Consider the following 17,940-nt stretch of genomic DNA (forward strand, 5'->3'; position numbering starts at 1 on the left):
TTCTCTGGGTCAGTTTTGTTTCTTCGCTCACAAATCCTCTACTTGCCTGCTCCAACACCACTCCTCAAACCATGAGTAGCGCAGTAGGAAAGGGGGGCTGTGGTCAGTGGTTTCTCTCTGCTGCTCTTCCTTTCTCTCACTTTTCCATTGGCCTCAGTCCTTCAGGAACATCCATCTGCTCCAACATGCTCTGCTCCATGGGCTACAGCAATGATCTCTCCTCTGACACCTGGAGGACTTCCTCCTCCGTCTCCATATTTTTTTTCTTCATTTATTTATTTAATACAAGCAACCCCTATACACCCTATGTACATGAAAGGTGTGTAATAGTGTTATTTATCTCATTGAAGGAATGTAAATAACTACCATCTCAACCTTTCCGTGTGATCTAGAGAAAAGGGCATATAATTTTCATACTAAGTTTGAAGCACACATTTAAAACTATACCTTTTGATTGACTCTTGTTACTATTTCAATAACAAAAGCCATAGTTATTTTTATCTTCTTTGGAGAAAATACGTGAAGTTAAATAGCTGAAGAAAAGTGAAATCTGGAGATAACTGTTCTTCCTCAGATTATAGAGGATTTATTCAATAAACAGGCAAAAGATTTTGAGTACTGACAAAGGGAAAGTGTTTTTAATGTACAATGCTCTTTTAATCTATGGACCAGCTTCTTGAATACCTTTTGTATCATAGTAACTCCCTGTATGCAGGACAGTGGAAGGCTCTTCAGGATTACATGAATACTTTAAGACACCATGATAGTCCCCAAAAAATTAGATGTAATTAAAAATAAATAGATAAATTTGGAGTTGTAAGCAATTATATATAGTGATATGGAATAAATGAATAGATTTTTTCTGTGCTACTAAAGCATTAATAAGGCCCAGAGCTTAAAGTATCACTTCATATGGTGTGAATACCTTGGAGTTCTAGAATAAATAACAAACAATGACTGAGGACATAAATATTGTGCTTCAGGCCACAGCCAAAGACTAACACACAGACAGTAAATATTTTCATTTATAAGTGCATTGTCTAACTGTAACATTTTTTGCCTTGTAGTTGAAGTCATCTGTTGCTAGTTACACCCATGAAGCATAGATTGTGCCTGGAACTCACCTGTCATGAGGTCTGACTGCATCTATTCTATACCTCTACACTACTGTGTTGCTGAAGTTTTATGATTGTTAGCTTGGTTTCATATCTTCAAAGATAAATTGACAGAATGTGGTTTTGTCTTTTTCTTTTTCTTTCCAGTGCCATTTCTGAAGCTGACCCCAGGAAGGCATTGAGATTGTTAATCACTTAAAAGTAAAGACAGCTCTATAGTTAGCATCCATTGAGGAAAGTGCTGTTTTACATCCTCTATAAATATTTAATTACCAAAGAAAATAGGATGGAACTGTTATGGTACCAGTGACTTCCTGCACCTGATTACAAAAAGGATTCTCAGTTTGAAGTCTGATCTGTTTTAACAATAGGAAATATGTTGCCTGGAGGAGCTTATTTCTTGGTTACAATAAAAAACCCCCAAATTTGAGTGTTCAAAATGTATGTTACAAAGTTCTAGAAGTGAGTCAAAATGCTCTTCTTGGTTTGCTATGGTTATCTGCTATTTGCAGCACTCTTATTCAAGGTACTAAGATTTATTTTCCTTCTTTCAGTTTGCTCTTATATTTACATTTTACTTGCTATTTTTCTTGTTTACGGCAACTTATTTTGTGAAGTTTTAATGGTATGTAGGTTTTAGCACTGTGATTTTTTTCTAACAATTCGGGATCTATTCCAGCTTAAAAAGACTATGAAAAGTCTATTTATTTAGTCTGACTTTTATGTCTAAAGTTACTTGATAGCATCCTTCTAATGTTCACAAAAGAGCAACAGGGCAGATGAGATTACAATTGGAAACTCATCAAGGTAAATTGATGCCTCTCTTGGACCTGGACATTGCTGTTAGCTGTCTTCAGCTTCAGAAGTAGGAGTAGTGCCTGGGAGAAGATGGAAGACTCTTTTTCAGCCGAGTCAAACAATAAAATTAATTCTGCCAGCATGGATAAAAAAAATGATCCTCCAGCAGCTAAATCTGAAGACGAACTAAGTGTGAGTAGGTGACTTAAGTATTCTTGATTTCATACACTTCTTGACACTATTAGATCTCTTATGATCTAATTCTCAAGTATTAGACTTAACATCCCAGTTGATTTGTTATACCTTTCTGTTAACGTCAACATTTCTTTGCATATCTCCAGGATTGTTAGTAACAAGTATTTTCAGGCAACTGAAATAATGGTAATATCAGTGTGATAATACGAAAAGCATATATTGGTGTCACAGCAGCACATTTTTCCAAAAAGAAATCGATTTCTAGGCGAGAAAGGCAACGTTAAAGTAGGTAAAATGTTTTGCTTTTCCCTGAGAAGATATTGAAGAGGACTATTGTGTGAGCATTAACTCATGACAAAGTAGTAATTAAATAATTTAGTGTATGGTGATAGTCAAATTGCAATTTTAGCTGGAAACCAGTTCTAGAATACAAGAACTAAATTGCTGTAGAAACAGAAACTGACTATAAGAGCTGTTGATACTTCTTGAGGGAAGGAACAGCTTAACTTTGTTTTTTGTACTATGAAGTTTTTATGGTAAACCGATGTAACCTGGAGAAATATTTAAAACGTAGATCATAGCATTCAATATTCCCATGAATCCTCTGTAACAGAGAACTTTGCCATGCAAGCCTTGATTAATGAAGTGCATTTTTTAAAATAAGTTTAGAATTGCGGTAGATGCAATGAAGACATTAGCTGTTTCAAATGAATGCTTACAGTCCAGTGATGTCGATCTTGAACAGTATTTAACGATCCTTGAAAGGAACTGTGTATCTAATTTTGAAGAATAAATCTGCTTAGATATACAACTAACAAAAGGAAAAAATTAAATATAGAATGTTATTGGGAAAGACTGATGAAAACAGCAACTGTCCCCATTGATTCATAATGGTCAAAATTTCAAATGTCAGAACTGAGCATTCATTGGGCTGTCTCAAGCTGTCCTACTGAACACCTGAGTGAATAAGGAACTTTACGTGACAGAACAGAGCTTTATACAAAAAGGGAATTTGGCTTTCGTCCTTATACAGAATTGTACTCATTCAGTTTTTTTAAAAATACAGAAGACTGGCAAATGGAGTCTTTCTTGAGAACATGCAAAACAAGTGCAGTTAATTACTTAGATAGAATATGGGGGTCTGAAATCTTCCAGTTCAGTGTTTTCACGTTTTGTTTGAGGAAAGAGTTAAGTGTACTACCAGGTCTTATTACTCTGCTCATTGTTACTTATTACTCATTTTTCTTCTCATCCTTGAACATCCTCAGCTCTAAAGTAAGAGGTCACCAGCCATTGTATTTGACTATGCGACTGGCAGGATATTTGTGATATTGTTTACGCTCTGTCTGTGAGGATACACAGAGCTCTCTTATTGAAGGCATTGTCCCACAGAGTTTTGAATATCTCCAGGGATTAAGGTTTCCTGACCTCTGGGCATGGCTCAGGTGCATGGCCCTCGTGGTTAAAATATTTTCTTTTTCTTTTCTCCACCTCCACGTCCTCCCACCCCAGCTGGAATTTCCCCTGCTACCATGTGTGACTATTGTGGCTGTCTCTTTGCTGCGGAAAATCGGTCTTGTGTCCACACCTTTTGGTCTACAACAGGCCATACACTCTTGCAGTGTACCTTCTGAGAGGCTTCAAAGAATGAAATGCTGGTAAAGAGCCTGACAGCTTGTTACAGCCCTTCACCTAGTGCCTACTCCTTGTAGCCATGCAGAGGCTAAGGAAGGTCTATTGAGCATAGAGAACAGCCAGATCTACCCAAGCCAAGGTTTGCACTGTTGCTTGTGCATCTGTTCTGGTGTGGCTGTGAACTCTTTGGTGTATTTCTGCGTGGGCACTGGAAGGGACAGGTGATGGGACACGCGTGTGTCCCTCAGCAGAGTGAGACCACCTGCACCATGAACAAATCACTCACCAGTTATTGGTCTTTGTCAGAGATTCCTGACTTGCATTGCTGAGAGATTATGTACCTCTGAGTAGGTCCTAGCCCACAAGTGTCATAAAATCAACTATGAGGTAGGGGAGACTCACTTGGACAATGAATTAAACTATTCTGAAGATGAAGACCAAAACAACTAACGAACAAATAAAAAAGAGCCTTTTTCTTCAGTTTAAGATGGTGAAGTTTTGTTTTATCTTTGAGATAAAAAGTCCTGACTCAGGACCTCATATATACAAAGTCTGGTTTGTGCTTCATAGAAGTCTTCTCACTAAAACATTTGCTGCTTATTGCTGACTGGTGTTTGTCAACACCTTCAGTCATGGAGAACCCACAACTTCCTATGGCAGCCTCTTGAGATCTTCCCTCTCACTAGCATCAACATATTTTGGAATAATTTTCCTGAGTGTTACTTATTAATGTAGCAATATTAGGGAACTTATGCTATAGTTGTGATATAAGGAGGAAATTCAAGTTGGTGCCTTTTTTTTAACATACATACATATATATATATATATATATATTTCTAATTCTGGTACAGCAGGGTATCACAGCTACACCTGTGTTCATACTCAGTGCACATAGTTATTAATGCCCTGAGCGGTCCAGGAATCTGCCAGCTAACCACTGCAGAGATGAGACAATGAATTAACTTGAGAAAAGGTGGTTGAACTTCTAGCTGATCTCGCAATGAAGTATTTGACTGTCACAAGAGATCTCCAAAAGGAAATTTTATGAAGTTCCAGCTATTTCCCCAGGCAGCTATTGCTGTGCCTGCAGCATCTGGTAGACATTATTTGTATGTTTAAATGGGTTGATTATCTTCTGCAGAGGAAAATACCTGGAGAAGTGCCTGGTTCAAACAGACTTTCCAGAACAGACCAAACTGTAGAAAGATAAGATACTTCTAGAAAGTAGAAATTGCTCCTGCAAATGTAGTAAGTGTCACATAGAAGTCTTCTGGACCTAGATAAGATGTTTGGGAGTTATTTTGAATCTAGCTTTAAAAAATTTGGACTGTAGTTCAAAATAAACTGTCAAGGTGCTGTATGTCCAAGTGTTGACCTTTCCCAGGTCCCATCACAGCAAGACCTGTACTGTGTTCTCCTGTTCACAGGAGGGAACTTCTCAGAGGGGGCTGGGCATGCAGGAAAAGGCTATCCATACCCATTGTTCCTCATTCTGAAAGGAAGAGGGGACTTTTTTTCTGAGGAATGAATGGGTTGAGCCCACTTGTATTGGGATAGTTATGGTTTGAGAATAATTTATTTGTTTTGGGAATAGCAGTGTCGTTTTGACCATGAGCCGGGAGATGTCCATACATCTGTCTACTGGTTCCTTAGCAGGGAAATGACAAGCCATTGTACTGGAATGAGAGTTGACTACTTTACCATTGTGAGAACCCCTCTCTCTGACTTCACACAAAGGGAGGAATGAATGGCTGAATGCGTGGCTGCTTGTGCACCAAACATGGAGAAGCATAGCAAAGATTTGGGTCATGAGACATCTTGTTGGGTTATGTTACCAAGATGCTGTTGAAAAGTTGTTGTTCGGCAGCACTTGTCTGGGCATACATCTCAGCTGCAGACAGTGCAAGGTAATCCAGTGTTGTATACCCTCTGGTCTACAGAGGGCTAGTTTACACTAATGGGGTATGCACAAGGATATTAGCGTTCATTCATATAGTTAATGCTGGGTAGCTGTTGCATGTTGAGCTGTTATCGTATGGTTATAGCTGCAAGTGTCTGGAAGAAAAGAACCTTAATTTTTGATTGGAGCCTTAAACTACTACTAAGTTAATTATAGCTGTGGGTATGCCATAACAGACAAATATATGCATGAATCTCTTCTAGTTGTTGGTCAACTAATTGCTTTTAGAAATGTTTCACACTTTTTGCTGTCTTTCACCTTGGTTTAGGTAGCCAGCATCTCAGTCCAAATGGTAGCTGCAGAAGACAAATTGGCAAAGAGGATTCTGGCAAGGAAAAAACATGGCAAACTGAAATTGAAGAAAAAAGATAAGTTGCTGTGGAATTTTCAAAACAAAATAATTCTCTTTACCCTCATTCTGTTCATTTTAGGAGTTGTAACCTGGACATTACTATGGCTCTTCATTGGTGAGTTGCTAAAAGCTCATGCCAATTTCACAAATTACCGTCCCCAATAAATAGCACTTTCAGTTGGGTTTAAGATCTTGTCCTGAAGGCTATTTCTAAAATAAACATAGACTTATTTAAATGAGTCCTGAAAGACTTTGGGTTGTCTTTGTTAAGTCTTAACAAGTAAATAACTTATAAGAGCAGACATAGCTGCTGGCTTTAGGAAGTGTGATTTTTTTTTTTTTAAGTGTTATGCAAAACTTTTTTATGTGATAGCTAATTGCATACACTTGACAGTTCCTATGAACTTGATTCTTCAAATATTATGACTTCTACTTTGTTTCTTGGCCTGCTGAAGGTTGAATAAGTCTTTTGTCTCTCATGCAGAATAAAGAAGTTACTGTGTCTAATAGGACAGTAAACCTATGTTCTCATCTTTAGAACCCTGATGTTAATACTGCCTAAGATTCACCAGGAATGCCCCAGAATCTGGATGCTGATATGGCCTTCATTATGCTGATTCATTTGTATGGTGGTATCCTGTCTCGTGTTTAGGGAACAGATGCTCAATTAACCATATTGTGGGACTCGTCTATTATAGAATGGTTTGTCTATGAACACGTAGTGTTCTTTTGGTAGTGATTTCTACTGTAAGGCTAAAAAGATTAATTTGCTTTAGAATTTAATCAGAAAAGAATCTCATTGTTATAAAAAAAAAAAAGTAAAAATAAAATGGAAGCTAACTGTTGTCTTTGTTTCTTGCAGTTCAAGCAGAAAACAAAGATGCATTGTATTTTGTTGGACTATTTCGTGTGGCCAATATAGAGTTTCTCCCAGAATACAGGCAAAAGGAATCGAAAGAATTCCTCTCCGTAGCACAGAATGTGCAGCATGTGGTAAGATGAGTGGACTGCTTGGCTAGCAAAAAAATCAGAACCGTGAACAAGAGGTGCAACTTCCAGGTGCCGTTAAGTCTGCTGTGATGTTCTACATTTCCCCCCCTCCCCGCTCCCTCTGGAAGACTATGTACAAAGGATTGTTATCTGGAGGTAGGAAGGAACTGACTACTTTCAGTTTGTTAATCACAAACTGAGTTTTGAAAAGGTCTGTTTGACTTTCAGATTTACTAAAAAATTTACATATTTCCCCCCACAAATCGAGGTCTATGAATAGAACTCTACAAAACCCCTTCAAAACTTAATTGCCACATTTGTGACATTAAACCGACAAAGTCTTTTGCATTTAAATTGGTGTCTCCTGCCAGTCTTCTGCCTTAGAGCATCTATAATTACCCTAGAGCTCTCAAACATATTTACATTTCCTTCTGCTTCTAGGTACTCTAAAGACCATTATTCTTAAACACCTTGCATCAGTCAAAGCAGAAATAGCACTCTGTTGTAGGCAGTTAAGGCTGCTCTATAGTGGGAAGAGAGGAGTGGGAATCTTGGTTAAAAGGGAATTTGACTTTAAACATCTTTGGTGCAAGGAGGAAAAAGGCATTAATGCCAGCTAATGAAGTACTATCCACATAAGGATTCAAGCAATAGTATGAAAACTGCAAAACAAATAAACAAAGATAATGTCAGATGCAACAAGGAGATTTTTGAATAATTAATTTCTTTTATCTTCGTATAATATGAACCCATGTTCCTGTTTTCCAGCTCTGACTTTCCTCCCGCTGCTCTAAAATCTGGATCACAAAATACTTGAAAGCAGACAGTCTGATTTTCCTAGTCCTGCCTGTTAACAACCGAAGTGCTTTGAGACAGGATAACAGACAACTCATGCAGGACATGTCCTTCCCCTGCTCTCCATGGAGCAGCTCTAACCTGCTGTGAGCCCAGTATCTTGCTCTTGTCCCAGAGCATCCTGACACTGTCAGACACAGTGGAGAGAGGTGATAGACAGCAGGTGTGAACTGCAAGTGACACCATCTCCTACTTGAAGTTATTCTTTGTTTAAAATGAATTTTGCATTGCTGAAACTGTGCTTGTTGGTGACATGACTATTGACTAAAATTGCTAGTAGGGATGTGGGGATTTGGGGGTTTGCTTGTTTTTCCTCCTTGAAACCTATTTGTTCATGGCTGTTGGCCCAGAAACCACCAGAGTGTTAGTGGAAGAACCTCCAAGTCGGCTCCTTTTGCCTTGAATACTAACATTAATATATAAAATCCGTTGTAGCCTAACCTGGAGATTGAGCCCCATCCATTTTATTTAGGCCTTTAAAATAATTGTTCAAACTTCCTATGTCAAACACTGAAATTTAGGTACTAATATTAATATGTATTTTACAGCCTCTGCTTCGAAATAATCTGTGTTATAGTCCATTGGGCATTAATTTTAACTGTAAAGCAGCAGGATGAGGTCTGAACAGCTTGAGGTACATGCCACCTTGTGGCTTTAGGAGTGTGCCTCCTTGAACAAGATGAAGGAAGGTTATTGGCACTCTGGTATTATCACAGATTCAAAGAAATGGTGGAATCAAGAGCTTGCTTTTCCCAAAGACAGTCCTACAGCATGAAATGTGCAGAGTTTTTCCTTCTCCATATATTCTACACTGTGTGTATTTTGGAAACAAACACATTAATACTAAGCTGTTATTGAAGAAAAAAGGTCCAAACTGAATCAAAACGCAAGAAAGTCCACATAAACATTGGAAAAAACCTGTTTAAGTGTGAAGGTGTTCAACCACTGGAGCAGTTGTCCAGAGAGGCTGTGGAGTCTCCATTGTTGGAGATATTCAACTGGACACAGCCCTGAGCAGCCTGGTATATTTGACCCTGCTTTAAGCAGAGGGGTTGGATTAGATGCTCTCCAGACATCTCTTCCAGTGTCAGTCTTTCTGTGATTCTGTGGAAAAGGCTGAGATGTATGCTATTAACTGCATCTTAGGAGCAACACACAAAATGTTATGAGCATGTACTTATTTCCTGAAGATTGGCTTAAGTTTCAGCATCAGGATAGGGAAGCCCTCTGTGTTTGGGATTTGCTGGGTAAAGAATGCACACCCCTTTCAAAACTCATTTATTCGGGAAAAGCATTGTTGTATATGTCAGCCAGCCGCGGGCAGAAGATTTGATATTTCCTGGGAGTATTTGACTTGCTACGAGTGCACTGAAGAGCGGGTCTGTTCATGTCTGCTGCTCTGCCTAGCTTGCCTGGTGTATGTCTGGGAATGTGTGCATATTATTGGTAATAAAGAGGATGTTCCTAGGAAAACCTTAGGCACATAACATCTCTAGGTATGGTTGATTTTCAGAAATGCTAAATCTTAATACTCTTTCTTTCAGATGAACTTGGTCTACACAACCTCCTCTTTCTCCAAATTCTATAAGCAGTCCACTGTTTCAGAAGTCAGGTAAAACTGTGGTTAATGTAAATGCATTTCTGTTGTGTAGTTTACAATGTAATGAGCCCACAAAAGAAGCCTATTTTTGGTGGTTACAATTTAATCTCTTTGTTTTGTGCTTGTACTGAAAGCAAAATACACTTACTAGCTATATCAATTCATGTCACAAAAGCAGGAGCAAACTAAAGTAATATAAGCATCTACTTGTCTGCCAGGAGTATAATCTAAGGTCAACAGAAATAATGTCCTTAAAGAGGTTGGCTGATAGGTCACACAGAAGTTTAACCACTTAAACATGCTGCTAGAGAAAAACTCTGCATTATTAACTAAGCTGCATGTATTTTATAAGTACTGTTGTTGGCATAAAACTATTCTCTACTGATAGAACAAAGGGGAAAATATACTGCAATAAAGCACACTTTCTCTAATATTATGTGTGCAATTAACGCTAGAAGATCAGTTATTTCAGTCCTCATAAACCAAATATAATATCAGTTCAGGAACAGGAGTTTCTGGTGTACATTTGATTTAAAGGTCTTTTTCCGCACAAGGAGGTAAAGATTGAGGTGACTATATACAGACTTTAATGTGTTGCCTAAATACTCTAGGAATTGTTTCTTACATACTGCAGTGCACAGTACATGGTAAGATGTAGAATGATGCAGAGTTCTACATTTCTGGAAATAATAATTTTAGTACTTCTGTTTTGATCTTTAGGAGATAATATCTGCTTGTATTAGATCTGGATTATGATTCCCATAGATCTCAAAAGTCAGAAGACCTCAGGAAATTAGCCTAGTGGATATCGCCAAATGGGTGTGTTTTGGGAATTTATTTTATTTTATTTTATTTTTTTTCAAGAGGAAAAAAACACTTTCATTGTGTAAAAGTAACAAGGCAAGATGGAAATGAGCCATACACTTCTAAATTTATACTTCGTAAGCTTGTGTTAAAAGTGCAGTCTTCAGAAAACTTTCAACATGATGATAATCCGTAGGACCTTTTTATTCCAGCAACAACAACAATGGAGGCCTTCTTATTCATTTCTGGATCATATTTGTGGTACCACAGGCAAAAGGTCAAGCTCTGTGTGAAGATTGTGTGGCTGCCATTTTAAAGGATTCCATTCAGACAAGTATCATCAACCGGACCTCTGTGGGAAGTCTCCAGGGTCTCGCGGTTGACATGGACTCCATTGTACTAAGTGGTTAGTATTAGCATATACCCATATCCTTGAGGTAACACTTTGCTAAGCAAACATTTTTATCTTGGAGTAGCAAATTCTATAAATCAAAATCTCTGGTTTCTAATGCTAAAATTATTATTGGAAAAAAAGGGGGGGAAAGGAAAACCAGATTTGAGGTGAAATCAAGTTACAAAGTGTCCTTGTGAACAGCCATTACAAAACTTCCTGTATCCAGAGTGCTTACCTTCATATTCAGGAGCTAAGCCTCAGACCTTGTAGGCAGCTCAGATTTGGGTTAGTCTGTGACTTCAAAAGTATAAAAAAGATGAAGGGTTATGGCTTTCGCATTGATCAAACTTCCATTGAAAATGAGATTCTTGTCATCCCTTTATTAAAGATTAAAAAATGGATTATAAAGCTGCTCATTCATTAAACAACTCCTCTGCCATTCCTGCTTGAGGAAGAAGTTGGCGATGTGGAATTCAAGTATCTGTTTAATGTAATTAGGTACAAAATGTTGTATGATTTTCAGCTCTATGAATAAAGAACAGAACAAACTTCAGTTGAAATCTGAGAAAGACTTTGTGGCCAAGGGCGAGAAAATGACCTCCTGGGTACTTCTGTCTCAGTCCTTCAGCTGAATTTGACTGCTTAATTGACATGCAGTCTCTTCTTGCCTAAGTCGCTGAGATATCTGGGGACATGGTACCTCTGAAGCTGTTTGTGGGATTTGCAGAAATGAAGGGGGCTTGGGCAGCCTTCCTTATGGAGAGAACTGTTTTATCCTGTGTGTTTAGTGTTAGGATTAAAGTATGATTGATTTAAACCCCGTATTTTGGATTTCAGGCAAATGAGAATACTCATACAACTCTTTTTCTATGCAGCAGGTCTTCGGTCAGATTATTGGTCAACAACGGGAACAGGTAATTCACCATTTTGGCAGCTTCCTGGCAGAGGAAAGATGGAGAACAGAACTTTGAGTTCACGTCTTAGACTCAAAGACACTTTCCAGTGTTAATTTAAGACAGTTGAATTCAGCCTTGGTATTTATGTCCTGACTTCCTATAAGAGTGACCGAGCGTCTTGCATGCAACAAATACAGAAACTATCTGCCTTTAATCTGACTGCTACATTTTTTAAGATGTACCTGGTGGCATGCTAGGAAGTAAACTCAGTCAGTTGTTTGCTGTTCACTGTGTTGAAGAGAAGATGAAACTTTTCGAAACTGCAAAGTACTGAATTTAAGTCTATTGGCTTTTATGCTGAATGATAGCAATGCTTTTGTCCATCCTTTTGGCTTGTTCCCTCCCTTTTCTCCAAGGTTAATGATGAGTTCTTCTTTTGAATGAATTCCCTGACAAAAATTAGTTTAAGCAGTTCAGTTTTGCTGGGATTATGTGAGATATTACTTATATACCTGCTTGGTTTCATGTTGTAAACCTCCCAGTAGGGTTCTTTGGCTGTGTGCAGAAATTTTACAAGCAGTTTAAAGTACATCACATCTACATACATGAGTATGTGGAGCAGGTACCTAGAAAAAATGTGCTGCTAGGTTAAGCAACAGTATACTAATCACCTTTGCAGACACCTGATAAGTCTCTGTTAGGCCAGCAGTTGTCAATCAGCGAGAGATATGTTGGCCACCCTTGCTCCTTGACATAGGCTTACTATTCATCTCATAAAATTGCACTGTTTCAGTTTTTTTGAGGGATTTATACCTTTCCATGTCTATATTTTTCTTTTTTTGAGACCTTAAGTTGTTATACTTCTATCTGTGATTTCCACTTGTTAACTTACAAGGTTTTAGCTTGCATACTTTCTTAGAATTAAACAACTACATTTGTCAGTGCAGCGAAGTCAAGATCTCCTAGTTCTGTGGTCCACAGGCAGACTTTGGGTCACAGACCCTGGGCCATCGTTTGCAATGCTTAGACTGATATCAGCCCATAATTTCTCAAAATTCAAGACAAGTTTGCCACAGCATTCCTTTGCTCAAAACCTTTCCTGGTTTAAACTGCAAAGCATAGCAATATTGGCCTTTGTCACATCTCCTTACATGCATTTTTATTATATAAAATAATTTTGTATATTTGTGCTTACTTGCATAGCAATTTAATCTCCCAGTTAAGTGTTCCAGGGGAGAGGAACTAGTAAAGCCAGATTTTGTGTTCTAATTTATTCCAGAGTGCAGTCCCTAAAAGAGAATAAAATCAGGAGTGCATTGTATCACAAATATTGATACTAAGGCTTTGTTAGGACTTATATGGTATCTTTCACACAAGGAGAGAGGAATGACCTGCTGTTTTGTAGATGTCTAGACTACACTACAGTGTAGTCAACCACAGGTGGCAAGTCATATCTATGAGAAGTATAGTGGTGATATACAACGAAGTTTCAGGAGAACAACAACATGGATTACCACAGGACTTTAGAAAGTCTTATACTGGTGCAGTTTCGTTTTTTGGGGTCCGTTGTGTGTGTCTGCTTAGGAATACAGAACACGGTGCAGATATGAAAATATTAATGCAGCAGCATACAAGGAAAGTGCATCACTTGCTTGTATTTTGAGAGCAATTGAATCACTTTGGCATAAAGATTCATGTAGTTATTCCTTCAGGAACAGCACTGAAGTGCAAACTTATTGAAGAATGTGTTGGAGGAAAGACTTGTAAAGATTCAACCAATGTAGGTGACTTGCCTTGCCATGGTATCTGGCTATGCAAGGCTTGTTTGGGTAAAGACTATATCCAGCTGTGGTTTCAAGCTGGTATGCTTGCGCTACTTCTAGTTCTATCTCTGAATTTTCTGCACTGTGCTCCATACCAGCATGTCACATTATTAACTACGTAGTAGAAATGATAGTCACATAATTCTAAAGATTATGATCAAAGCTGACTTTGTTAAGGGTGAGTTAATAAGCACAAATAACTATTATAAAAAGAATGTTATTGGGAAGAGAAAAGAACAAGAAGGAAGAAGCAAGAACAATGGCTCAACCAAAGCTTTAAATAGTTATAACTGTAATTCAGTTGAATGGTATGTGACCCTTACACATTGCTCACAAACATTCATAGCAATAGTTTCAAGATTGTAAATTAGAAGTGGAAGTCGGACAAAGTCTGCCACTTCCTGTCTTGAATAACTGGTGGTTAAAAGACCAACATTTAATTTGAGTCAACAATTGATAGTGAACTTTCACAGTGCTCTAACTGGTGTTCCATGATGGTAACTATCTCAGAGACGTGTCCTGTTAATAGGCAGCAATTAATGCAAATACTGTGGATCTTATTCTCCCTAGTTTGCATTTTTCCTCCTTCTCACCCCTCAAAGAGCTATGTTAAGAGTTTTAGCTATGACCAAACAAAAAACTCCCAAAGCTTTTTGCTGACTGTGAGCTGCAATATTGAATTGAAATAAAGACCTCAATATATTTGACTGGAAAGTCACAATTGTTTCAGTTTGATTGGAAAATTGAATGCAAGTAGGGTAATTTTCTTATTATTCTTATCTAAATTGTGACACAAACTTTTTTTTTTTTTTGCTTCCTTTTTTTTTTTATTAGTGTTGTGTAGGCTGTGTTGTTTCTATTTTACAGTACTTCAATATCTAATAGTGACTTCTGATGTTCCAAAGTTTTCAAGACTTGACAGGACAAAGTCCTAGTCTGAATTAATTTTGACCCTGCTTTGAGCAGGACATTGAATGAGAAAATCCTAGCATCCCTTCCAAAATGAAGGAATTGATGAACCTGAATTTAGTGGTAACACTTAGAGCTCATTTCACAGTAAAATATCAAGACCCCTGATATTTGAACAACAATCTAAAAATCTCAGAGTAATATAGACATGTTGGTGGATTTTTATTTTGTTTTTATTTTATTATAAATATATTACTATTTTTAGGGGCAAGCAGTTGATTTATGCCTTGAAAATAGATTTACGTTTCCCAGCAAACTATTATTTGACTTAAGTAATCTGTCGGGGGCTACACAGAGCGTTGTTAACTGCAAATACCTGTTGTACAAAATGGTGGTGATTTAATGAATATACACTGCAAAGACTTATTTACAGCACTGTTTGTCATGCTCTGTAGTTTTATGAATAGACTTTTCCTTTGACCACAGACTTGTAACTAATATTAAAATAGTAACTGGCACAGATAACTTTGTTTTTAGATTTAGATATGCTTTCATGTGTTGCTTTCATTTAGAATAATTTTAAGGATTTTTTTTTTAATGCCATGTGGATTTAACAGTTTTGAAGTCAGTGTCCAGTGCTGAAAATGTGGCATTTTCACAGGAACAAATTGTATGTATGATCTATATGCCGATCGCCTACATGAGCACTTTCCTCTGGATATCCACACTACCTCAGGGGGAATGATCTGCTATTTTAAGCTGATTGCATCTGTGGGCCATCTTATTCGTCTTTCAATAGTATCCCTCCAGATTGAAGCAGATAACTGCATCACTGACTCGCTAACCATTTATGACTCTCTGATGCCAATCAAACATAAGATACTGTACCGGTGAGTATAAATTTTCATTGAGAATTCATTGACTTTTTTTTTTCTTTTCTGAAGACTTGTCATCTGCACTTGCTGGTTTTCGTTTGTTAAAAATACTCTGATCTTCATGCATTACACACATAACACCTGGCAATTTTTTTTTCTTACAAAAGCGGAAAAGCTGATGTTAGTAATAAAAGAAACAGTAAATTATCCTTAAAATTCTTCTTTATTCTTCAACTGGAGTGCATCTTCACCTAGCTACAGAACTACGAGAAGTTCACACATTACTGGGCAGAATTTTCTGTTTCTTATCCAGAAACAGACACTAACTAAAAAAAAAGACTTCAAAATTTCCTCCCCTAAACAAGCTCTTCTTCCATAAGAAGGCTGGTGCTCTTCATATGAAGACTAAAGTTCTAAAATAAAATCTCTTTTGTATAATTACTGCTGCTCACCAGTTCGGTGTTTGTTTTTTTTTGGCTGCTCTTTTTGAGTAGTTTAGAGAGTTCCAAAAATCTAGAGTTGAAGCTGTGATAGTTGAGGATGTAGCCTTTTTTTTTTTTTTTTTTTAAATTATTAACCTCTCTTTAATGATCTAGTATGCTTGTTTGGGGATTTTTTTTTTTTTTTTAAATTCCTGGTAACTAATTCCCCAGGGCTCTGTCAGACCAAAAGCTGAAGACAGCACCTCCATCAAGTAGGTGAAGAGCTCAGTGTTTTGACCTCTGAAATCCTTTTCTCTGACCTGTCAGTTTGTGTATAAGTCTCAAAAAAGAGCACTGGAAAGAACATTGGCTTTTCAGTCCTCTTTGAGAGCTGTCCTCTACTAATCTGAATCACTAACTGACTTGTTTATAAAACAGCAGGTGGTGTTCGCTTATTTCTTAGTATCTGTAGAGGATGCCTGCTAGGTAATGCATATGGAAAATAACATTTTAACTTTTTTTTTTTTTAAAGAGATGTTGATTGGTTCAAAGTCTTCATTTCTGATCTGAAGAATAACTTGCTTGTTTTTTCCACTCCTCAACTACAAGCTAAATCTGTTGGTCTAAGAAAATTAATTTTCTGTTTCTACAAGCCTTTCTTTACTATTGGCTTCATTCCTTTTTGCTTGGAGTGAAGGCTGAAAGTCAGTATTATCTCATAGAGCTAACCATTCCATCTTTGTTTTCATGTCTGCAATTTCTTCCTTTTTTTTTTTTCCTTTGTAAGAAGCAATTTTCTGACATGGGGTTTCTAACTGACCTTGTAACAGGTAGTTACGTGTTTAAGAGCATGGAGTTTTTAGAAGGCTTTGAAGTGGGTAAGCTCTGCACCAGTGGAAAATTCATGCACAAATTGAAAGCAATGTGTTTGGTGTGGGGTTTTTTTTATTTTTTTTTTTTTAAGTTATTTTAACCAATGGCTTATGTATATATTCTCCTTTCTACCCCCACAGAGCTTGTGAACCAGCTGATTCATTGGTGTCACTTGTGTCCACAAATAATCTCATGCTGGTAATGTTTAAGGCAGCACAAATAAAAGAACAGAAGGAATTTCGTGGCTATTTTGAGGTCATTACACAAGAAAGTAAGTTTCTTCTGTGTTTGGAAATGTGTTTTTTATTTTCTGTCTAAGATCCTGAAGCAGCTGTCATGTTCCTGCCTGTGGATAAATGACTCCTGTATCCCAGTTTCTTTTTTTCTACATGGCTGTCTCTCTCCTTCATCTGCTCTGCATCTTACTGAGTGTCTGTCTTCCACCTGGGCAATTTAATCTGTATAGATTAGCAGTTTTTAAGTGAAACGAGAAAGTAGAAGGCTGAAACCAGCACTGACTGAATCCAATCGGTCAGGACTGCAATGTACCAGTAGATGGAGTTGTTATTCCAGGTGTAGCACTGCTCTGGTCTCTTTCCTGGTTTGGGATACAGTGATGACAGCAAAGGTGGAAGGAGTTCAGCACTGAAAACTACTTCCAGGAAATAAAACTTCAGTAGCGCTGTCTGCACACAATTTTCTATTGGTATCTGCCTCCTCATTAACACGGAGTCAGTTACGTTTGTGCATCAAGTCCATAATCTGCTTTTTAAAGTGCTTTAAGCTTCAAGAAGTGGTTACATCGTAATCACAAATAGTACAAGGAACATCAATCCTAACATAATCCCATGAAAGGAAATTCAAGCTGCTCAGAAAGATGCTGCATACTTTCTGTGTTTAGTGTAATTAAGCACAAAAATACCATCATAAAAGCATGTGATGAATTCTCCATCATAAGTAATTTTAAATTCAAGGCTGTTATTTTTGTTTGCTTTGTTGGTTTAAATTCAGGTCTGTGTTTTCTTTGGTTTTCGTATGTGTTTTCTTTTTAAGGACTTCTCTAAATCCATTCAGTAGTCATAAAAGAAAGTTTTTGCTTCAAGGAGCTTGATTAGATGAGCACATTGTCCATTTCTCTTCTATCTGGCTGTATTTTATGACTATAGATCCTCATGTGCTACTGCAGCGCAGGTGTATTCATGTGCAGCACTTCTCTGAGACTTGTTTGCAGCACTGCATCGAGTGAAATAACCGGTATAAACTTCACAATGGTTTCTCCTGGTCCTGCAGAGCCCAGCAAGCATTCCTAGGCTTTTACATCCCTTATCTGTCTGCATCATTGGGAAGGATATCTTTCTACAACTTAAACCCAGATAAATATAATTCCTAAGATGCCCTGTTTTGCAGTGGAAGACTTCTGATAAATTTGGATGCTTAGCCCACT

At 37.6% G+C, this 17,940-nt stretch overlaps 1 protein-coding gene across 1 annotated transcript in view; it reads left to right on the top strand.

The window, feature by feature from the left end:
• The first annotated feature begins 1,914 nt into the window (after window positions 1-1,914).
• Window positions 1,915-17,940, top strand: part of TMPRSS7 (transmembrane serine protease 7) — a 30,291-nt gene continuing 14,265 nt past the window's right edge. The window contains exons 1-8 of the mRNA XM_065848674.2: window positions 1,915-2,105; window positions 5,972-6,170; window positions 6,918-7,048; window positions 9,445-9,512; window positions 10,517-10,710; window positions 11,574-11,612; window positions 14,988-15,216; window positions 16,637-16,767. Of these exons, the coding sequence (XP_065704746.1) occupies window positions 2,004-2,105; window positions 5,972-6,170; window positions 6,918-7,048; window positions 9,445-9,512; window positions 10,517-10,710; window positions 11,574-11,612; window positions 14,988-15,216; window positions 16,637-16,767 (1,093 nt within the window). The 5' untranslated portion in view covers window positions 1,915-2,003. The remainder of the gene's footprint in view (window positions 2,106-5,971; window positions 6,171-6,917; window positions 7,049-9,444; window positions 9,513-10,516; window positions 10,711-11,573; window positions 11,613-14,987; window positions 15,217-16,636; window positions 16,768-17,940) is intronic.

Source organism: Patagioenas fasciata, chromosome 1 (genome assembly GCF_037038585.1).
Source record: "Patagioenas fasciata isolate bPatFas1 chromosome 1, bPatFas1.hap1, whole genome shotgun sequence".
Taxonomy (NCBI): domain Eukaryota; kingdom Metazoa; phylum Chordata; class Aves; order Columbiformes; family Columbidae; genus Patagioenas; species Patagioenas fasciata.